The sequence below is a fragment of the Mastigoproctus giganteus genome, chromosome 9 (genome assembly GCF_048544385.1).
Source record: "Mastigoproctus giganteus isolate SK-2022 chromosome 9, ASM4854438v1, whole genome shotgun sequence".
NCBI lineage: Eukaryota > Metazoa > Arthropoda > Arachnida > Uropygi > Thelyphonidae > Mastigoproctus > Mastigoproctus giganteus.
Window position 1 is genome coordinate 193561969 of NC_143583.1, and position 24655 is coordinate 193586623.

Consider the following 24655-nt stretch of genomic DNA (forward strand, 5'->3'; position numbering starts at 1 on the left):
CTTACTATCCTGGACTCCCTAAAAGGAATGTTTCCATGTAACATGATCCAACACTTCAATACCTTCTCCATAGATCCAAATAAGTTTAGAGAAAACAGAACATACAGAAGCCAAATTATGGACGAAATCTGGACTAAAATCACCAGAACTACTATAAAATCGGAGCTTTATTTAAATCAGAAATGTAAATAATTTAATGCAAAAATATATTGTAAAAGCAAGAAAATTGTAATGACACAAGAAATTTGTAGCACAACCTGTATTTGTAATTGCAATATTAATTTAATATCAATTTTATTTTAAAGTTAATCGTTATTGCTATTAAGTAAATATAATTTTATAAACAATGTCATTATTTTAAATATCAAAAATTTGTATAAAATTGTACGCTGTATTTAAAAAAATATATATTTGTACACCCTTCTAGCCCACTGGCTGTTCAGGGGATGAACCTAAGGTTAATAAATAGATGATGATAATAATAATAATAATAATATAGTATAATTTCAGAATTCCTAAGCAGCCGCTTTTGCCCAAGCAACTCAAAAGTAAATGCAATAATGATTTACTTTAGCTTTAAAAGTGTGGGGGGGGGGAGGATTAGAGGGCACCTTACTTAAGAAAAAGCCTTCACAGCACTTTGGTTTATGATTTGCCTTCAAATTCTATTTATTCAGTTATTATTTTCATTGTGCTTTGCGAACTGCTGGTAAAATTTTATGTTGCGTACTGAAATGATATTTTATTTTCTGTTTCATTTAGAAAATCAACTGTTCGCCATGAAGGCTGTCATTGTTCTCGTAAGTACCTTTATGTATACATATATGTTCAGAAATGCTTAAAGTACTTATTGTCACCATGTCCACCGTCTCCCAGTGGACAGGTTTCGAGATGGCATATTCTATTCATATCTTTTAAGAAAGATTTGACGAGCCACACCATATTTCATTAAAATCGAACCCAACAGAAATTTTATTTTGTAAAATTTCGAGTTATCTTTCTTGTCTTCAAAAATGTTTCTTTTGGCAAAGAGTAATTATTTTCTTTCTTTAACATTTTAGACGGTGGTGATCGTTGCAGCTGCTTTTGCTCGTGGTAAGTAACGTTATGCTGACTGATTATTTATTCTAAGATAGATAAACAGAAACCACTAAGAAAATGAAGTGTATGCTTATTGACTAATTATACCCGTAGGCACAATGAGTTTCTGATTCTTATTTTTGGCTTGTTATTATCGGTTCTTTGCTTATTTTTCATAAACTCTCAACTTTAGCATAAAAAATGAACATTGTTCTCCACTCGAGTATATTTAGACACCACTACATATACTTTGCTTTAAAAAATGGATATTTGCACCAACTTTTCTTTGCGTTGAAAGAAATGGATAGGTGAGCCAACCTGGGCTTAACTAAGCCCAAGTTGGCTCACTTTTGGTCAGAAGTATAAGCTTCTGACTAAATTATGGTAGTAGGAAACTGATTTTGTGCCTGTTTTATGCCGGTATATGCAAGACGCATTTCGGTACAATTACCAATGTAAGTATTACGGCATTTTCCTCCAGTGCTAGTGCAGAACATATGAGTTTATATACACGAATGGCTGCTAGTCCATACTACCACAAGAAGTCCACACCATGACTACAGTTCTGGTGGTCTTCGTAGCCGAGTGGTCAGGAGTGGGGATGTAGTAACACGCGCTCTTTTGAGAAGACCGGGATTCAAACCCTTGACTACTAAATACGGTCGATCTGCCAATCCGTACTGGACCAGCGTGGCAGATTATGGTCCATTTCCCTCAGCATGAATTGTTGAGGAGGCTTCCATCCTGCAGTGGTTGATAATGGCTGCAATTTACCTTTTTTTTTTTTTTACCTCATTAAATGCATTTTCCAAATCCACACTCCACCATGTGAGACGTATAGTGACTGTTCACACCAGCTATGTACTAGAAAGCTATCGTTGCCATTATTTTGAGCTTACGAACTGTAGTCTTATCACTAAATTCTCCTTTGTACAAAACAGAGCAGTGTGCCAATAGAGACATTACTTCTACGGTAAAGAGAGTATAGGATGGTCGAGTGGCAAGAAGCAGAGAATGGTTATTAATGATTACTGCCTCCATAGTCTATTGCTAATAGTGGAGTAATTAGTTTTCTCATGGTTCGTTGCTGGGTCCCTTACTGTTTTCAATATTTAGTAACGATACTCAAGCTTAATATCTACGTTTTCTGATGATATAGAGGCTGGCAGAATGGTTAATGACAAGAATCAAGGTTGTACTGCAACAAGACTTAGAAAAATTAGGTCGATGGGCTGAAAAGAAGCAGTTCAGGTTTAATATTGATAAATGACATACCAGTTGGGTTGGTACCTCACTCAGCATGAGGGAGAACGAAAGGCACCTGTAATTGTGCAGTCTGACATGAAGTTCTATGAGCTGTATAGACAGGCTGCTAGGACAACTCATGGGGTTTTGTAAATGATATACAGGAATTTTCCAACAGGATATGGAAGTAATTGTTCCATTATATAAGTAAATGGTCAGATCGCATCTTGATTACTGCGAACAAGTCTGAAAGCCTCATTTTTAAAGGTGGAGCTGATGTAACGAGTGCAAAGAAGAGCAGCAAGATTAGTGGGAGGCACAAAAGGTACTCTTACGAGGAAGGTTGGTTCTATAAATTGCATAATCTGTGCGCCTACAATTAGACCTGATTTTTAATATTCAAGGCTTTAAACCACCGTTATGTTATCCAGTCTGATTGGATATGATGTAATAAAAAAAGGAGTTGGATGCAAACTGTAATTTTGACATTATATACTTAGATTTAAGAAAAGCGTTCGATACTGTTCCACATAAAAGACTGTTGTAGTTGGAGCAATGTGGTATTAGGGGCAAGTTACTGCTGTGGATAAGGGGATGGTTGATTGGGAGGAGATAGAGAGCGATTATAATAGGCATTACTCTTCTTGGACTAATGTTATTAGTGCTGGGGTCCATTGTTGTTTTCTATATTTATTAATGATAGTGGTGAAGGCATATCAGGCTTAAAGTGTAAGTTTGCAGATGGTCAGAGGTTGGCAGGGTGTTTAATGACATAAATACACATAAAATATATTAGCATGTAATAAATACTAATATAATTTAAATACTATTTTAATAGTATTAATAGTATTTACATAAATACCAATACACCCACACCAGAAAAATACGAACCTTTATTCAGCGTGCAGCGTGGCATGGATTATATAAGGTGTTTCAGTGCGTTTTGGTCTAATTATAACCTTTCTGCCAACAAAATATCGCACCGCTGCGACAAAGTGGAAGGAAGAGAACTTCGTTGCCGAATAGCTCTCTCTCTCTCCAGCACATCCCACACATTCTTAATAGGAATGCGATCAGGTGAATGTGTGGTGGAGTATCATGATCTCCAATCCATTCTGGCATGATATACTGTTGTATTGTCATCTAGAAAGTGGCCATACCTTCGGGATAAAAGTTGCAAGGCGCAATAGATCTGATAAAAAATCCAGCTACTCCCTGGATGATATTCGACCTTCCACCGGTATCAACAGACCCAGTCCGTGCTAACAAAACATTCCCCATACCACGATGTCCCATCTCCAGATGCTTCGATTGTCTTAACAAGGCAAGCAGGGTCCATCGCTTCGTGAAGTTCTCTGCCTACCATCAGTGCAAAACAAAGTTTATTATGATTCGTCTGACCACATGACTTTCTTTCACTGTGCCACTGTCCAATGAAAATGGGAGAAACCCTGTTGCCTTGAGACAGTTAACACACCACTAACCTACATGAATCTGGCCTTTACAGAGTTTTGTATTCATTATATTGCTTGACGCAGAGTTGGGGGGGAACCCCCGGAGCCGTATTGTAATTACCACTATACACTCAAACTATTATATTAGGACCACCCATAATTTCTTATATATATATATAAAACCTTTAAAAACCTTTGAAACCGTTAAAAACCTTTGAGATTAACGCTTTTGAGAAACCAGTCATATCTTTCGTTTCTTGAATCATGGTTCCTACTAAACGTGCACTCTACAAGTGTATAGATCACGCATTTCCATTATTCTGGCTTCAGATTACTGCAGTCGAACAGCCTCCGCGGTCAACGAAGCAGTACGTCATCACCCCACCTCATGGTTTTCTTTGCATCTATTTGCTTTTATTCTGTCTGTGACTTATTACAAAGTTTCCTATTTTTCCGGCCAGTGTGTGCACTAATCACGTAATAAGATCTAGAAAAATAAAGCAGTTGGGCTGACAAGTGGCAATTGAAGTTTAACACTGACAAATGTAAGGTACTGCACATGGCTAAACAGTAATAATCATAGAATAACGTACCAACTGTGTCATTTCACACTCAGGGTAGTGGAGAAAACTAAAAAAGACCTGGAGGTAATTGTGCAGCCAGGCATGACGTTCTCTGAATACCGCAGACAGGATGCTAGGACAGCGAGCGAGGTTTTTTAAATGATATATTGGAATTTTACCAGCAGGGATAAGGAGGTGATTATCATGCTATATGAGGCAATGTTTAGGCTATATCTTGGGTATTGCATACAGGATTGGAAGCCTCATTTTAGGAATGGTGTGGATCTGTTGGAACGAGTGGTGCAGAGAAGGACAATGAGATTATTCAAGGGAACAAAAGGGTGCTCCTATCAAGAATGGCTTCAGTTCTGCAAAACGCAGCGTCTAGAAACTATCACCTTCGAGGAGATCTGTAGGTGTTTAAGGCTTTGATTGGATTTAATAAGTTAAATGTTCCTAGCATCATTATATATATCCTCATGCGTGTTACTCAGTAACACGCATGAGGAGACAAAATTAACTGTTAGGGAAAAATGGTTGCAGGACAGATGTGTGGAAATTTGCTTTCAGGCAGCCGGTAGTTGAACGTTGGAACAAACTTCTATCTGGTGTTGTGGAAGCGGGCAGTTTGAATAAATGTAAACAATAATTAGACAAAATGTAAGTGGACAGGTGATGTGGATTTTTTTTTTTTTTGTCCGGTGATTTGCCACTGTTAATATTACACGGATTGATTAAACCAAATTCTATTGACATCCTTCACCTTTCTCGGACGACACACACACTCTTAACTTGAAAAAAATATGGTTTCAGGATAGATAAGCGAAAATTTTCTTTTAGACAGAGAATAATTGATTGTTGGAAGGGAAAATAATAATCTTCTTTGGGAACTGCCTATTCGCCCAGGGAAATACTTTCTTGTAAGTTATATAACCCATCTTATAATGTCTGCTTACTGTTGATCCTGGAAGGTTCAAACAATCAAACTTTTCCGAAATTCTGTTATCTTTAAATTACGATCCGTACTTGCAGTTGGTAATATTTAACTCCCTTAACTCTTTTACAGATTCTTTTACTTTGCATACAACCTGGGGGGGGTTCGAATAATTTCATTTTTCTAAATTATTTGTCGCCCCCTTACTTTTAAGATATTGTGGTTGTTGTAGAGTTTTATGCGCATCAACGACTTAGACTTTTGTAGATGTCTGTAAATTGCATTTGTTATGTGGTCGATTTGCTGGACGAAATATCCGAGTTTCTGGGAGAAAAAGCCATGCCAGCCTGCTTCGAGACCGATTTACTCAGCCCAATTTTCACGAGTTCGAACTCAGATCTTTTTCATCCCGTGTGGGGAAGGAAGGGATGGTGATTGTACCAACCATACTACCCACTAGGGGATTGCTTTTCAGAGTGTAGCTTAATATCAATAATAAAAATAATTTTTTGTTTATACTCCGGGACGACCACACAGAGGAGCTCACACAATATTAAGAGAATACAAGAAATAGCACCATTTTAGTAGTCACAGGCTGCAATGTACTTATGTACCTTCGTGCTTGACTACTCGGCTATGGCTGATTGTTTTTGCAAAATCAAATAAGGCTATGTGGTGTTAATATATAATGTAAACTGCATAGATTCTATAGTCAGTTTTTCTGTTTTACTAAAAGAAAATAGAGTTCCAGTGGGGTTTGGGTAGAATCATGCGACCACTTCCTGAGGCCGACTAACTCGGTCACGGCCTTGAAAAAACGCCCATAAAAATTCCTCCCAGTCATTTTCTACCTGGAATGATGGTGATCCACTGTAATCATCGCGGATTACAGTGGATCACCACAGAATTTTTTTCAGTAATGTGATGCTGCAAAAAATTCTGTGGCCAGAAGTCGCTGAGAGTGTAAAAGGAAAATTTATCTATGCAGAAAGCATCCTCATTTGCACAAATGTTCCTTTATTTAAATATTTATTTTTTCGGCCACTTGTTTAGGAAAGTCCTGCTGTACTGACAAATATTCTGGCAACATTCGTTCGATGTTGCCGGCATACTTATTGCGAATAATAGCAAGAACTTTGCATCGAAACAAGATGGATGAAGAAATTCAGACCAAAAAGTTACTTAGAGCGTGCTGGTATTCCCCCCCACCACGTACATCAAAGAAAGCCTTTGTGTTCTCAGTTATGATGGGAAAACCATGCAATCGTAAGCTTCTATGAAATATTATTTATTAATAAAAATTAGTATTATTAAAAGTCGCATATGCTGATTTAAATTTCAATCTTTTAAACTATATATCAAGTAATGAGAGTTTATTACAAAGGGCTTCATTTTTTTATCATATTCTTTTAAGTTTTCTATGCGTAGATAATATTAATACCATATTAATGTATTGGTATTTATTAATCTCATTTAGATAAAACCGAATGTGAAAGGAGGCGAGAGGAGGAAGAAGACGTGCACGAGATCTTCAAACATAATCACGAATGTGATGAAAACGGTAACTTCGTCCCAAAGCAGTGTAACGGCAGATTCTGCACTTGTGTAACTCCCGTAGAAGGTATTCAAGTCACACCATGGTCACGTAACGTGAAGGTCTGTAAATGTCCAATTGAAAGACATGAGGCTATGAAGAGGGGTGAGCAATCAATTTTGAGTTAATACTATTTATTTTAATCTTTAATATCAAGTTTGTCAGGTTAGGAATGAAACTCATATAACTAATGAGCCAAAACATTATGTCCCCCCCCCTATCTTCATGAGTGAATGCTTCCCACATCGCCTATCTGTGCAGCATATGCAGTTAAGGAATGATAGTCAGTACGAAGCCCGCGCAATGGAAAATGGGAAGGACCTGGCGGAGTTTGAACTTAGAATAATTTTCGGCGCTAGGAAGGATGGGGGACGACAAGCATCTCAATAACCGCGCGACGCAGAACCATAAACGCAATCCATAGGGAACACTAATTGGAATCTTTTGAGCCAATGCCTAGGCTTTTGACAGTGACAAAACTAAACGATAAAGCCACACCTAGCACATACCACCTACCTGCACCTGAAGGAACAAACCTGGACGGGTCGACGACCCATGCTTGAATAAAACTGTGAATAGACGTAGACTAAATGACAGACTCAACCTTGCACTTTGGATGGGTCTTGTATCCAAGAGTTGCCTTCATCGGATAGAGACACCAGTACAAACTGACAACCAACAGGAACGGGTCGCTCTAACTGTGAGCACAACGACATGTGCCGACAACTACTTGACCCTGCTCAACTGAAACAAGTCACCGAACGGGACCTAATCCCAAGAGTGATAGATACAAATGACAGAAAATCACCCGAAATGACTGTAATCACCTTAGTAGTGAAAACCACCACATTAGGCAGCACCGGATGGAACCCAGTGCTGCCTAATGTGGTGCCCAGTCCAGATAGCCGGCTGGCGATCTGGACTGGGCACCTTACCTGGCTCTCTTTCTTTTCCTATCCTGGTGGTAGGGGGGACGGCCTCCCTCCGCTCCCACCGCTCTCCCCTATTTTCCTTCTGGTGGGACATGGGTATGCCTCACTGACATTTCTGGGGTCTTCTCTATTGACTCTATATTTCTGTCTTTTCCCTTCGGCCTTCAGTCTCCCCTCCACTCCTTCTAAACACAACAGCGTACGCCCCACACATTCAAAATTAAACTGTTTAGCCGTGCATCACTCTTTCTGACTCCTAACATTATTAACGTCTTACCCCTGACAATTGCAATTTTTTTTTTTTTTTCATAGGTCCTAGCCACTGAAATCTCAGAAAATTAGGTGGCAGTAGCTGCCAGAGTACTTATTTAAAATACTGGCCCACACTCGGCCCTGCCTCCACAGGGCCGAGTGTGGGCAACGTTGGGCCTCATTAGGGGTCCTGCGACTAAATGGCCAGATGAACAACACTTCACAATATCCATACACTTTTAAATCTCTGGCCATTACAGTGTTCAGTAACACACGACAATGTATACTACGCGGAGATGGAGGAAGCCCCTGGTGCCTTTAGATCCTAAACACACTTTAACCGCAGGCGTTGTCGGTTTTTTAAGGACCGCTGCAGTGAAGCTGTGGTAGGAATGGTCCGAAGAGGGACATACAACCACCATCCAACGTACCCGGACGGGGAGACCACCACTGGTTGACAGTCGAAGTGAATTGCGGTTAGTGTGCGTTCTCTGGGACAGCACATGCTAAGGAGTACATCGAAACGTTTCCGAGCACACCATCCAACAAATGCAGCCGTAGTACGATTTTAGGAGCATCAGCGACTAAGGCCATATTGCTACGTGTATATTGTCTGTAAATTGCGTGTGTTCTGAGGTCGATTTTCTGTTTGCTGAACGAAAAACCCGAGTGTCTGAGGGAAAAACTGTGCTACCTCGCCTGAGACCGACTAACTCAGCCACGTTGTGAAAAAGGCCCATAAAAATACCTCCCGTCATTGACAGGACTCGAACTCAGGTCTTTTCCATAAAAATTCCTCCCAGTCACACTATCACAGTGTGGGGAGGACGGCGGTTCTACTAGCTGTGCTACTCACGAGGGCCAGCAGATGAGCATGTAATCGGTGTTCATGTGCTTATATTCACCTCCGCCTGCAGTGGACATGGAAGCACCATTCCTGGTCATTGGACGATGGAAAAGAGTCGCCTGGTCTGATTAATCTAGGTTCCAGCTCCCTCATCTGCCCTTGTCCGTAGCACAGTTGGTAGGCTCGCTGTCCTCCTCACACCGGGTGGAAAAGACTTGTGTCGAGTCCCGTCAATGGCGGAAGGAATTTTTACGGGCCATTTTAGATAAGTTAGTCGGTCTCAGGCGAGGGTAGCATGGTTTTTTCTCCCGGAAACTCTGGTTTTTCGTCCAGCAAACAGAAAATTGAGCACAGAACACTTGCAATATACAGACAATATAGACGTGGAAATATGGCCTTAGTCGCTGATGCTCCTCAACTTCGGCGTTGTTTCGGACAAAGTTTTGCTCTACATGATGACTGTGTCTGCAGATGGCACTGGACTCTTTCATGGCAACGCCCCGTGTCGTAAGGCCCGCATTTTGGAGGAATGGTCGAGGATCATATCCATGCATTTCGTTTACTCCCCTGGCTGCGAAATTACCCGACATCAATACTATGGAACATTTGTGGGATGCGGTGGAACGCAGCGTTCGCCAGCCCACGCCAGTGCCTCGCTCAGTTGCCGAACTCCCGGACATCGTTTTGTCCAGCTGGTCCAGAATACCTGAGTAATCATGTATACAGAATTCAGGTACTCATACTGCTTCTCTCTGCTTAATGTTTAAAAAACTTTTTTTCAGTATTTATATGTCTCTGTAGTTTTACTTTAGAATATGCTTTCACAAATTTGTCCCCTCCCCCTCTCGTGGACCTTCAAATATTCAGTAAACAATGCCATGAAGTTTTATGAAACTAATTTACAGAAATAATGCATCGAATTTACTTGCAGTCTCAAGGACACACTGGTGAGAAGCAAAATTTTTCCATCCTTAGTTGATTTTCAACTAGTTTTCCAGCTAGAAAGCACTTTAATTTCTGTTGCGCCAAAAGATTTTTCTCTCTTCGAGGGAAGTGAGAGAAATCTTTCTTCTTTCTCTCTGCCAGGCCTGTTTAAATTACTTTATTCTGCATGAATTGTTAAGCACCTTACTATGATTTCGAACTGATGATAGAAAGAAATCATTAGTAGTGTCATCAGTTTTATTTTCTCTTTAACTGATTTAATGAGGAATTTATTTATTAGATTTTCTTTCTTTTTTTTTGTAGAGCATATGGGTGTATTCATTCCAAAATGCGATAGGAGCGGCGAGTTCTCTGCAATACAGTGCTGGGATTCTTTTACCCCTGCTAACAGAACTTGCTGGTGCAGCGATAAGGAAGGCAATGCACTAGACGATGCGAGAGAGCCCCCCATCGAATGTAACCACTGAATTAAAATAAAGTAATAAATCCATTGGTGATCATTAACAATGAATATATTATGTATGATGAGGTTTTTCTTTTTAGTTTACAAACACTGAAAAAAAAAAAAAAAAACGAAAAGAAAAGAAGAAGGAACTTGAATACAACATTTAATTTTCATCACGAGATCTATCGCTTGACCCATTGCTTCAGGGCTGGATTTTGGTGTTCGTAGGCCCTAGGCACTTTTATTCCGAAATGTGCTAAAAAAGGGGGTAGGATGTTCCTTCTATTTTAACACTTTGACCGGGAATCACGCCAATTAATGTGACTCAAGTTTCAACTATAATAAATGATAAACCACCTCGATTGACGGAGCGATCATCACTTCGATTCTTCTAGTTTCGAGAACAGTCGCTAGATAGTGTATGCGTATTGAATTGAAGCTTCTAGAGTCGATTGTGCACATGTTTTCTCAGCTGGTTTTTCGTTAGTCACGGTGAAAAGAGTGAAGCGGTTTTTTTTTCTTCCTTTGTAGGCCCTAGGCACTGTGCCTATAGTGCCTAATGGGAAATCCGGCCCTGCATTGCTTTATCGAATTCTGTATACCTGCTCACCAAAGGAACATTTAGGTCATCGACCAGTAATCATGATTTTATAAGTGATTGAGATGGAGCCAAAATTATAGGGCGTTGCTAGAACCAAAACCTGTCAATTGGGCCCTGCTCCAATCAAATTTTGGAGATCAAATTCTGTAGCCGTGGCAAACATTTGAAACTCGTATAGTTGAAGCAATCAACATACTCGTAGGGTACGCCGATCATACCTCAACATTTATAATTCATATATGGATTTAAGTAAGACTAAATGCAAATGGGCATAATATTTTTAAGAGTTATAATTATCTATATAATATCGGTGTAAAAACACCATAGACAACTGTTAAAGGAAAAAACTACGATAGTAGTGTAAAGGGCATCATTTCAACTGCATCTCATATTGTGCTCATCCTTCACATCTCTCAATTTGTGAGATTATCTTCACAACTGCGTTGTCATGTTTGCAATACCAGGGTGCCTGCCCACCCACCGATAAAAGGCTAACTAGCCTTGAAACAGTGCCGTCTGGGTGATGGTGCCCATTGAGAATAAGTAACAACAGTCTTTTCTATTAGTGAAGCGTTACTTATTCAAGGTAGTGCAATACATGGCAACTCGTTGTGAAGTATGAGCACAATATGAGATACAGTTGAAATTATGCCCTTTACACTACTATCGTAGTTTTTTCCTTTGAGGGTTGTCTATAGTGTTTTACACCGATATTATATAGATAATTCATATACATATATAGCTGTCGTACCAAAAAGTATTCGGACCACCACGTTTAGAAAAAAAAAAAAAAAAACAGTTTCAATGAACAAGATCGCCTTTGGTAAATGACATTTTTCTCGTTTGTGAAATCGTTGTTGTTGCTTGTGCACTCTTATATAGATATCCTTCTTTGCATATATCTCGTTTATTATATTGGGAAGAATGTCCAAATACTCTTGGTAGGATAGTACAGTATATATTTATAAATAAAAGATATTTAAAAAAGTAAGACATTACCTCAATCTTTTTAGTGGAATGCTTCCAGTCAATTCTCTCCAAATGTAACGAATAAAATAAGATGAAAAAAACGAATCATTTTGAGTATCCAATAGAAATCGATCTACCACCTTTCAGAGCCGCTCATTATTCAAATTATTTATGTCTATAAAAACATGGGTTGCGTCCACATCGCTTTATTCATCCACCCATTGCACTCATCCATTTTCCCGGAAACGTTTCTCCTATTTTCCTTGGATTTATTTAAGATATCAACTTCCACAATAGATGGAAGTTTGTTCTATCAATCAATTACCGGCTGGCAAAAGATAAATTTCTACACATCTCTTCAACCACTGTCTTTCCTCAATTTCAATTTATGCCCCCTCAGGTTTGTAATCTGAGCAAGAGAAAGAATCCCATCAGCATTGAGCCTGCTCAATCCATTTAAGACCTTATACACCTATCAGATCACTTCGCAGGTGCCTAGTCTCCAGATGCTGCAATTTGCAGGACTTAAGCTTTTCTTCGTAAGAGAACCCCTTTGTTCCCTCACTACTTTGTTGCCCCTCTTTGTACTCCTAGCAAATCTACATCATTGACCATTGCTTTGTACAAGGTGCCTCCTTATCCCTGCTAGAAAAATTCCTGTATATCATTGACAGGATCCCATGACTTGCTCTGGCAGCTTGCCTGCATTGCTAAGAAAACTTTCGTAAGAAAAATTCTGTATACCTGCTCACCAAAGGAACATTTAGGTCATCGACCAGTAATCATGATTTTATAAGTGATTGAGATGGAGCCAAAATTATAGGGCGTTGCTAGAACCAAAACCTGACTGCACAATTACGCCCAGGTATCTTTCATTCTCCACTACCCTGAGTGTAACAACACACACTTGGTACATTTCTCTGGGGTTACTGCTACAAATATGCAATATTTTGCATTTATCAATATTAAACTTCAGTTGCCACTTTTCAGTCCAGCTGCCTAACTTTTCTAGATCCTGTTGCAGTAGCATTACTGTCATTAACAATCCGCTAACCTTTGTATTATCTGCAAACTTGGACAATAAGCCTGATATAACTTCATCAATATCATTGATGAATACACAAAACAACAACGAGCCCAGCACCGAATCCCGGGGGACTCCACTGATAACATTAGTCCACGAAGAGCAGTGTCCATTGATTACCACTCTCTGTCTTCTCCCACTCAACCATCCTTTTATCCATTGTAGCAACTTGCCCTTAATGCCATACTGCTCCAATTTGCAGAGTAGTCTTTATTACCTACACCATTTGGCATCTCTCATATTGTGGAATTAACTTCACAACCGTGATGGTATGTATGCCTTATCAGGGCGACCCGCCCACCGATGAGTGAGCCAACAAGCTCCGAACTGGGTGGTGGTGCCCACTGAGCATAAATAACAGTAGTCTCCTCTATTAGAGAAGCGTTGTTTATTTGAAGTAGTGCAATACCTGTTATCTCGTTGTGTGAGTTAGCCACAATATGAGATAAAATCAAACGATGCCTTGACACTACTTATGTAGTTAAACTTATGGGTAAAGTATGGTGTTTTTGCACCAATATTATATAGTTAATTTTAACCCATAGCATATTATGCCTTGAGCATTTAGTCTTCAAAATTTTCATTGAACACACAGTCACCGCCAGATCCCACTTCGACATTGTTTCGGACAAAGTTTTGCTCTACATGGTGACGGTGTCTACAGATTACACTGGACTCCTTCATGGCAACGCCCCGTGTTGTAAGGCCCGCATTTGAAGGAATGGTCGAGGATCATATCCACGCATTTCCTTTGCTCCCCTGGCTGCGAAATTACCAGACATCAATACTATCGAACATTTGTGGGATGCGGGGGAACGCAGCCCACGCCAATGTCTCGCTCCGTTGCCGAACTCCCGGTCATCTTTCTGTCCAGCTGTTCCAGAATACCTGAGTACGCTCTCCGTGGTCTCGTGGAGTCAGTATCACGCTGGGTTCAAGCGGTTATCACTAAACTAAGCCCAATATGCTAAGACCCATCGTAGTCCTATTGCAGCTCCCAACGCCCAACTTTAATGTTTCCCACTACGTCAAAAGGAAGATCATCATCTCTCCCGCCTTCCTACAACCGAACAGATGCCTTTATGCAACAAGATTAATTCCCTGGGAAGTTCTCGAATCAGGAGATCCGGAACTGGCTCTAGACATATTAACTAGATGGTTGCACACTGTTACTATGTTCTCAGCAGCTAAACAGGTCAGTATCTCCGCTAGAACTAATGCTTGGTGGTCTTCGGAGCTAAATTACAGTTTCAAGCGCAAACAGTCCCTCCATAAACAATGGAAACAGTCTGGTACAGCATATGACCGAACTCAGTACTCCAAAGCTAGAGCACTGTTTAACAGACTGAAATCGCAAGCCATTAAAGAATATACTGACAAGACCTTATCCAAAGGCAAAGTGCCATATACCCGTAACTCTGAACCAGATTGCAATTTCAATCCAGTTGAATGGATCAACTATGTAGCCAGATTCCAAGACAACATTACACAACCATATGATTACCAACCAGACCCCATTTCTAGTCCACATGATGAGCTGTTTTCCATTCAAATCGATCGACAGCAGCTTCGTCAAGCCATCAACTCGCTGCGTCCGTCATGCACCGCTGGCATCGATAAAGTCCCGCATTTCATCGTAAAGTGCCTCAGTCCATATATCCTTGATCCTCTGCTCTACTTGTTCAACTCCATCCTCTCTCATAGAGTGTTTCCTGCATCCTGGAGCAAATACAGTCTTGCCCCACTACCTAAAGTTCAACTACCAAGCCAGCCGAAGCACTATAGACCGATTTCCACTTCATCCACGCTCCTAAAGCTACTGGAAAAAGTCCTTCTTCCGCATATAACACGCCATCTTCTTCCACAATCATCAAAACAACTCCATTATGTTCTCCCTAATAGATCAACTGTCTCCAACCTTCTGGCAGTCCAAACGGAAATTTTAAATGCATTTGAGGCCAAATCAGAAATGGCGGTTGTTTATGCCTATATTGAAGCTGCTTTTGATAGCCTCAACATCTCAGCCCTTCTGAATCTCCTAACCAATTTCTTTCGGATCAAAGGTGACGTTTTCGCTTTTCTGCACTCGCTCCTCCGGAATAGAACAGTGTACCTCACTCATCATAAGCTCTGCTATACCCGATCCATCAATGCTGGTGTGCCGCAAGGTGGCGTTTTATCGGGGTTACTTTTTACCGCCCTCCTTATTCCGTTTGTGTGTAACAGAGATGATGTCATTACCTACGCCGACGATATAAAGTTCCTAACGGAAATACCACCATCAGCCGACAGGGGAGTGATCACATCGGAAATCTGTAATAAGATCACAGCTTTCTCTAACCACCTCAACCATTTCGGTCTCAAACTGAACCCCCAAAAATCCGTTATTATGGTTTTTTCTCTGAAGAAGTGTCCCACATCCATACAACCCTCACTGCAGGGTGCAGTTATTCCAAGTGTTACTAAACACAAAGATCTCGGTGTAACCTTCGACCCAAACCTTAGGTTCAACTGTCACATCGAATGTGTTCTACGCAAGATCAACCGAATGCGCTGGATTGCCCGTCAACATCTTCTTCATAACACAGACGCAAGAACCACAATCAGATATCTGGAAACCATTGTGTATCCTACCTTTCTGTATGCCTCTGAAATATGGGCATCCGCAGTACCTTCTCTCATGAAGCCCATCTTCGCCAGTGAATACTGGATGTTGAAGTGGGCAACCCACAAACATCGACTCCCCCCTCAGCAGAGGACCACCAGCATGGCCGACCAACTCCAAATCCCGCGGCTGCCTCAAATAATCAGCATGAGGAGAACTGCGACCACAGTCAAAATGCTGGTTGGAAAAATCAACTCCCCTGACTTCTGGGATATATGCCAGTGGCATGTTCCACTTCCTTCCTTACGAGCCACCCCTCTTCTTCAGCTACAACGGAACAGGCTGAAGATCAGTGACAGATTCCTACCTGGACAAGTACTTCCTACAGTACAAGCCCTGCTAATGATCGGAGTTGACCTGCAGAAATTCGCTTCTGATCGCAATTACAGGCGCTCGTTGGCCGAACTTGTTCCCCTTTTGTTTGGCCCCTGATGTCGACTCATACTGAAAACTCCATCTACTATCTCCTATGAGGCGCATAACGGCACGTCGCAGGCAAATCGACGAACTGTCTCACAAGAAAAGACGATATCGAACATCAATTTGGCACTGTGAAAAATTCTGACTCGTGTGAATATGCTTAAATATGTGCTTAAATATTATGCACATACCTTGGTGTACTGTCTGCCTCACAACTATACATACTCGTATCTATTGAATGGCTAATGCTACGTTTTTAATTGTTATGTAATCTTTTATACTGCAAATTTTTATACTGTACATATTTTTATATTACCCTATATCATTGTCAAGCCCCTGGCCTCCTGGCTGTGGCGGGCACATTATTGTATCTGTATCTTTACTGTACAATAAAGATTTTCTTCTTCTAAGAGGTAGTTGCTCATAATGGTTTAGCTTAGGATGGTACGGGTATCCCGATATTTGACATATATCATACAAAGTTCAGGTCCACATACTGCTTGATGTTTAAAAAAAAAAATTCCGTATTTATATGGCCCTTTAGTTTTACTTTAGAATATACTTTCATAATTTTGTCCTCCCCCTCCCACGGATCTTCAAATATTCAGTAAACAATGCCATGAAGTTTTATGAAACTAATGTATAGAAATAAAGCATCGAATTTGCTAGCAATCTTGAAGATACACTGGATTTGACTTGATCGTGAAGCAAAATTTCTTTATTTTCTCTTCAACTGATTTAACGAGGAATAAATCTTAGCTTCAACAATGTAGGAATTTATTCGTTAAATTTTCTTTCTTTTTTTTTTTGGAGAGCATATGGGTGACTTCATTCCAAAAAGCGGGGAGTTTTCTGAAATACAGTGCTGGGATTCTTTTCCCACTGCTAAAGGAATTTGCTGGTGCACCGATAAGGAAGGCAATATAGTAGACGAAGCGAGAGAGCCCACCCTCGAATGTAACCACTAAATGAAAATAAAGTTATATTCCATTGGTGATCATTAACAACGAATTCGTATTTCTTGTATGATGAGGTTTTTCTTTTCAGTTTACAAAAACTGGAAAAAAAAAAAAAGAACAAGGAACAACTGGAATACAACATTTACTTTTCATCAAGAGCTCTATCGCTTGACCCATTGCTTTACCGAATTCTGTATACCCGACCAGAGAGGTAGAGTGATCCAGGCGGCAGAACAACGATCGCTGCCTAAATGTTCCTTTTGTTCCCAAAGGAACATGTAGGTCTTCGACCAATGATCATGATATTATAAGTGATTGAGATGGAGCCAAAATTGTAGGGCGTTGCTAGAGCCAAAACCTGTCAATCGGGCCCTGCCAGCTCAAATCAAATTTTGGAAATCAAATTTTGTAGCCATAGCAAACATTTGAAACTCGTATATTTGAAGCGATCAACATACTCGTAGGGTACGCCATTCACAGCTCACTATATATAATTCATATACATATGTAGGTGCATACCAAAAGTATTCGGACCATCACGTTTGGAAAAAAAACTGTGATCGCAACAGTTATGAAGGATCGATTAATATTGATTCATGGCCAATTACGAATAAATCTGTTCGTGCCATTGCATCCAAGCGACAACACCCTCTAACAACAGTGGTTGACTTAATGATCTAACGGAGTTGTTCAACCGTACTTTGTTCTGTTCGAGTGGACCGCAAAAATTCACAAAAAGAGAAGGAAGGCCGTTCAGAAGAGTGTTGCGTAGTTCCCTTCAGTCTTCAAGAATACTCAGTTGGGAGTTCAAGGGACCATAGGAACTAATATTATCTGAAGGTCGATACATAAGGAGCTGCACACCGAATTTTACGGAAGAGCTGGTAGAATCGTTCTACTCCCCACACCGAATGAAAAACCTCAGTTCGAGTGCCGTTAATGACGCAATTCTGCAACCCTACAGCAACAACACAACAAGTTGTTGAAGGGTTTTAGGCGCATCACCAACTTACACCACGTTGAGCCGTATATACACTGCTCAACAGAATTAACAGAACAAAATGTTTTCCATGAATATTGTATTGTGAACAGTATCGGTAGCACAGTGGTATCGTCAGCGTCTTTCGCGCACCGAGTGGAAAAGTCTTGGTTCGAATCCCGTCGATGACTCGAGGAATTTTAATAGGCTCTTTTCACTCCGTGGCTGAGTTAGTCAGTCTCAGTCATAGATAGCAAGGTTTTTTTCGTCCAGTAAAACAGGCCAATTGACCAGAGAGCACACGCAATTTACAGACATAATACATATATGGGTATATGTAAGAAATTACCGGGTGACCCTAACAAAATATATTTCGTTTTCTTTTTTTTTTATGAACAGTATCGCCGAAGGCGAATATTTGATATAATAGGCATCATGGAATGCAAATTTCGAGTATCCAATAGAAATCGATCTACCTCCTTACAGATCCTCACATTATGCAAATTATTCATGCCTACATCTGCAATAGCCAGAATGGCAAGTCTTCGTCGTTTAGATGATTCTTTGAGATGGCGGGTCGTTGGATGACTTGAAGCCGCGCTGTTGAAGATGGAGGTAGTACATTGGCTTAATGTATCACGCAATGTTGTCTCGGAATTATGAAAGCAACTTTAGGAGAGAAACCATTACAAGAAGTAGTAGCCAAGGTCGCCCGTGGGCTACGTTAATCAGAACAGACCGCTATCTGGCTCTAACAGCAAGACTGAATTCTATGATGTCCTGTGATCAACTGTCTTTTGAGATTGCTGCGGTCACAGGTGAAAACATTTCTACCTGGACTGTGTTACGAAAGCGGGCTCTACGCAAGGAAGCCACTAGTTTGTGTGCCATTAACTCCAAACCACCGCAGAGCTCGTCGAAACTAGTGACTTGGAGCCTTGACAAATGTAGTACAGTTCGGTTCCCTGATGTCCCATTTTACCCTAAAAAGAGCTAGATGTTATTTCATCTCGAGACAACGAGTCATACCATCCCTCCAACATCAGAGAAAGGAATACTTATGGTGGAGGTGTTCTCGTGTGTGGCAGAACAATCATCAACGGCCACACCCATGGGCACCGGCAGCAAGTCTGTAAGGTCCCAAATCTTACAACTCCAGAAGGATAATAAATTATTATATTTTAAGCAGACAGGGTTAGGCAAATTGCTGATGTTTCCACTGTTGTTTGTTTGAGGTAGAGCGCGGATTAATGTTGTCAATGGGGGCAGTTCAGACTAAAACAGAACAATAGAAGTGTCAGTTGGGGACTGTTCTGTTTACTCGCAAATATAACGGACTCAACACACAGGTATGGCCACAAAGATTAGTTAGGAAGGAAAAAAGGCACCGTCCCCAAATTGCTCCTTAAAAAATGTAAGTGCAAACAAATGCGTAGTACGGTAAAGATGAAGGGAAAATGAGAGTTAAGAATTGACCGTGGAGGGAAAACGCCCTTCAGAAATTGTCTTTACTTCAGGGGAGAAATCAGCCGTGACTCTAGTAATGGAAGACACTTTAAGTTCGGTAGATACAAAATATTGCAGCTGTAAACTGACTTTGCGACGCCGTTGAAAACTGAAGGGCGGCTAGATCGGGCAAAGAGCGTAGAAAAAAGGATTAAGGGATTATAAGAGAGTAGCCATTTAGTAAAGTAACTGATGGAAGCAGCTCAGTAAAGAAACCGGGTATATCTGCGGAAGGATGGCTTGTCCATAAGGATGGAATAGATAGTATGAATCAGAGCTGTAATACTCAATACGTTCTATGTTGATAATATTTGTAAAATAATAAGAGGAGTTTACCTCAATATAGTACGTAGAACACTTCCGTATGACACCCTCCAGAAATTAAAACGAAAAAATCAACAACTTACAGGTACATTAGAGTAAAAAAACCAATTTAACACAATTCAAATAAATTTAAAACAATTAAAAATCAAATTAACGCAATTAAAAGAATCTAACGAAAATATTCAAAACGATTTTCCTTCCTCGGAAAATCGTTTTGAATATTTTCGTTAGATTCTAATATAGGTTTAGGTTGTAAACCACATCAGAATAGCGAATCAGAGAATAAAAAAAAGGGATCAGTTCCCACAATTGGTTTGTTGTGAAGCACTTCTAAGAGGTTGATTAAAAAGAGGATAACAATAAACATTTAGTTATATGCGTGTGGAAGAAGGGATAAAAAAAAGAAGAAATATATAAGATAATTATGTGTATGTGAAAGCAGAGATTATCCATATGTGTTATGGATAATCGTGAAGGAGCACGGATTGAACGATGGTATGTGCTAGTTAATTTAGTATTTTCATTGCTCATATGGTTACATGGTTATAAATGGAGGATGGGAAGGGAAAGAAGTATATGAGAGCATTATAATTATCTACTTGTTTGTCTACTTATGATTAATTTAGTGTTTGTATTTATTTTCTATATGATTCTAACTGCGCAATAAACCTTGTTATGTTGATAATGAAAATGTCTCTTCATTCAAGAGACACAGCTCTATAAAGCAAACCACCGGGCTTATCCTGGTCGGGGGAAAAGAAAAAGAAAATCCTCATTACATGGAATCTTCTGATACTGAAAAAGGTAAATAAAATAATTGAGCTGCAGATAGCTTGTGGACTTTGGAAGCGAGTGAGGATCCCAGTTGCGAATTTAAACTTACAGCAACAGCCCATTGAGGTTCCAAGGTAAGTCGGGGGTATTAGAAAGCAATAGAATTAAATAATTTAGCATTTTATCCCCCCTTTTCCCACAAGTGCACCGCATTTGCATTTTGGAATAATTCACGATTTTTGATATTTTCATTAATTTATTGAAACATTAAAACAATACAATACAAAGTACAAATACTTTCTCTCACCGATCACTAAATGTTGGCTCACCTGTAAACGTAAATAAGTCAAACTTGACTTAATTAATACATTGCATGTACTGTATTCGAAAATTTGGTGAACAAAAAATGTATTCCCACCTTGCTAAATACCCTGCCGGCGCCATTGGCCACACCCCTCTTCATGTTTTTAATAGCGGTACCATAACGGCACAGTGGTACCGAGAACAGATCCTCGAACCCTATGTGCGACTTTTTAGGGGTACAGTTGGCTCAGATTTCTTTTCATCCGTGACTGAAGATATCCAAGAACTGCCGAGGTCGGCACGATCCCAGACTTAAATCCAATCGAACCTGTGGGGGAGGCTCTTGGGCGGCGCATTGCACGCCGACAGCCGACTCCTCGGTCACTTGGTGAGTCAAGGTCTGCACTGGTGGAAGAATGGGATTTGTAGCCACAGAATCTTATAAACACTTATATCGAGCCACTGCTGTTAGGTCTGTTTAGCCGTTAGAGGAGATTATGCGCCATACTGATGTCAGTTGACCTTATTTTGGAGCATCTTGTATCAACTTCTGTAATGTGACCTTTTTGGTAATTTTAATAGAACCCCTATAAATTTTCCTTTTACCTTTTCCGAAGTTTCATTGTTATTCAACGGTACACCACCATACCAAATTTTGTCGAGTAGTGTAATGTCTGTGAATTGCGTGTGTTCGATTTGTTGTTTCGCTGAACGAAAAACCATGCTACCCGCTAAATTACCACGTTGTGAAAAAGGTCATAAAAATTTATCACGTGACTGACAGGATTCGAACTGAGGTCTTTTCCACTCGGTGTGGTGGAGGACGGTGATTATACCAACTGTCCTACCCACGAGCAAGCAAGCAGCAAATTGATCAGAACACACGCAAATTGATCAGAATACACGTAGGCTAGAACCACGGGCAACTCAAACACGCGTGCTATATTACCCTCACGTTTGACCACTCAGCCACTTCTCGAGAAATAAGCCGCTGTATTCGATATAACATATTAAAAACATAAATGATAAGTTCGACCATAGACTGCATAGCTGTAATAATAATTTTTAAAATAGAAACTACTACAAATACATACATAAAACCTTTCTCCTTCTCTGCTGCAGTTTCTATGGGACTACATAGATTGGGATGTAGCAGAAACAGTACATTCTGTCTATGAATTACGTGTATTTAATGGTCGGTTTGCTCTGTTTTTTCTGGATGAAGAATCGAAGTTAGGGATGAGGAATGAGAAAGACTGAAATGTCAGCCAATATAGACCAACTCGTTCAAAGTGTGAAAAAGCCAGTAGAATTCACCATTAGCACGCAGAACTCTTCCAGAGAAACTGGTCATAGCCACTGTGCTAGCTGCGAGGGCACGTAATCGGACACACACAGCGAACAAAATTAGCCGCTTGAAGTATTTGCCGTATTCAAGGTTAGCATACCTGCGCTGTGCCCCTGCTATACGTTGGGGATTTTCCCAATTTTTAACCTCCCAGGAGCCATATGAGTTGAGTGATGGCAGTAAAGCAGATTGTTTTTGATATGAAAAGCGACGTCCATAAGTTATATTGCCAAAAGATCCATTTGAGGAGCATTCTAACATGCGAGAGGTCAATAAATATGTCGAGTTGAAGCTGAACGAATGTTATCAGCGAGTCGCATCGTAGGAAAACCCCCTCGCTGTGGAGCGATAAGAATCGTATAATTGCGACCAAATAACCGCTTACATCGTAAGAACTTCGGTCATTAAAGAACGATGCAGCGTTTCAGATTTTACAGTAAATTCTTGGAGAGAGTTTAAATTATCCAGTTCAAAGTTGAGTAAAGCACCACAGCACAATATTCACTCAAAATGTGTGTAAAAAAAAAATAATAATAATAAATAAAACTTCCTTTAAAAATCTTCAAAATGAAATGCATAATTATTAATCTTCGTTCTAATACTAAACTTTCCCTTCACCTCCCTCTGCTTTATGCAAATTTTGTTTGGTAGTCACGCTCTGAAGCCATCCATTTTTTTTTTTTTTTTAGGCATGCGCATTAATGAATACGTGTGTTTGCTGTAGTGAACTTCTGTCTCGTTGTTGCTGGAATAATGAAATGTTTTAAATAATTCAATTATTAGTAAATTGTGAATTAAATTATTAATTGATCGAGGTCCTTTAATTTGGCCTCGTTACAGTTCATCAGACATTTCGTGTGCCTTCAGTGAGCATTGCTAGTTCGATAAACTTTCTCAAATTGTTGTTCCCAGTGAATTTTAAAGATGGCTGTCTTCACGCAGAAAGAAGGTAAGAAGAATACAGTATCGATGGGATAGAATTGAAAAATAGTTTTGAATGTAAACAAAGCAATTTGGTTAATTAGGCTTGTTCTTGTGGTTACTTTATATTTGGAAAATAACTTTGATATCGTATATTTTAATTTGGTCGGTGAGGTTAGTTGGATCCTGAGGAATGATTTATTGTGAACAGGCGTTATGATGAGGATATTTCTGTGAACTGGCGAATGGCCGTTTTCTTGGATTCGTCCCCTCACTGTTTATGAAATTTCTGTATAGTTCCTGCCCAAAAATGTCTTTCTAACAGAATGATTCCAAGTGTCTACTATATTATAATTTGGTTCACTAAACAGCTTTTACTGCCACTGGCTAGAGTCCCATTATCTCAAAATGATTAGAATTAGTTCACTGATCTTGGGTCAATCTTTCTACCAAGTGTTCCCGGACTTTAGGTGAAGAGGCAATGAACTAGACCACAGGTGAGCAACTTACAACACTCACTCCTGCCAGAGAGAATCTTGAGTTGTCCATGGCATGGTTTCATTTAAGAATCCTAATAGGGCTCTGCCAACTGAAGTTTCTATAAACACAATAACACGGTCACATTTATTCCAGCTGAATAAATGTGAAGTGAATGCATTTCAAGCATCCCGATTACCCTCTGAGCAACCATTTTTGAAAGAAAAGCAGGAAGTCTCCTTACAGCGACTTCCTGCTTTTGTTCCCACCGGCACCAAAGATGCCACAGATTGAAATCAATGGACTAGTTCTAGCAGGATTGCCTTCTCGAAGCCATCTTGTAAAGTTCCTAGTCCGTTGAATTCTCGCGTAACGGGAAGGTAATTTAAGAAACAAATAGAGTTGACTGCATTATTTTAAAACTAATTTTGAAAGGTGTAAAGAAATATCCTATTTCCGATCTTTCATTGATAGAAATTGTTATTGTAACGCTTATTAATCATTCGTAACCCCACACACAAGAAAGCGTTAATCGGAAGTAGAATTTCATATTCCCATTTTTACTTAAATTTTGAATATGCAAAATTTGGTAGCAGAAGGGGATGGGGGAATTCAAAATCCAATAGCACCTTAGGGCTCCAGCTGATCTATGTCTAGATCAGATGGAGCCCTAAGGTGTCACTGAGACCGTTGTATAATATCTTCGGGGGCTGGGGGGGCGTTACTGTGCATCGCTCTTTCTTTGCTCGTTGATTTCTAAGTCTTAACTGGGAAGGGGTGGTGAACTATGTGTACACTGTGGCTTTCCGTATTTCGCACTTTCCTTACGACAGATCCTAGATATTTACGGAAAGCTGTCGCCACAGTAAGATATTTAATAGAAGAGTCGATAAATAATGGACTTGCTTTACTGATGAAATTTGTTACTATACGTGATAACTATGCTCTGTTTTGTAACTGAATGAAACATCGGTTGAGTCCATCTTTCTCGTGAGGGAAGAGAGAGGGTCACATGAGTGAAGGACTGAAAGAGG

The 24655-nt window shown here is 40.0% G+C and overlaps 1 protein-coding gene across 1 annotated transcript; it reads left to right on the top strand.

Moving 5' to 3' along the window:
* The first annotated feature begins 762 nt into the window (after positions 1-762).
* On the top strand, positions 763-10313 carry LOC150080991 (U24-ctenitoxin-Pn1a-like). The gene is made up of 4 exons (XM_090380880.1): positions 763-800; positions 1062-1095; positions 6754-6975; positions 10150-10313. Exons 1-4 carry the CDS (start codon positions 780-782, stop codon positions 10311-10313), a joined length of 441 nt encoding a protein of 146 aa, XP_090237006.1. The 5' UTR covers positions 763-779.
* The last annotated feature ends 14342 nt before the right edge of the window (positions 10314-24655 follow it).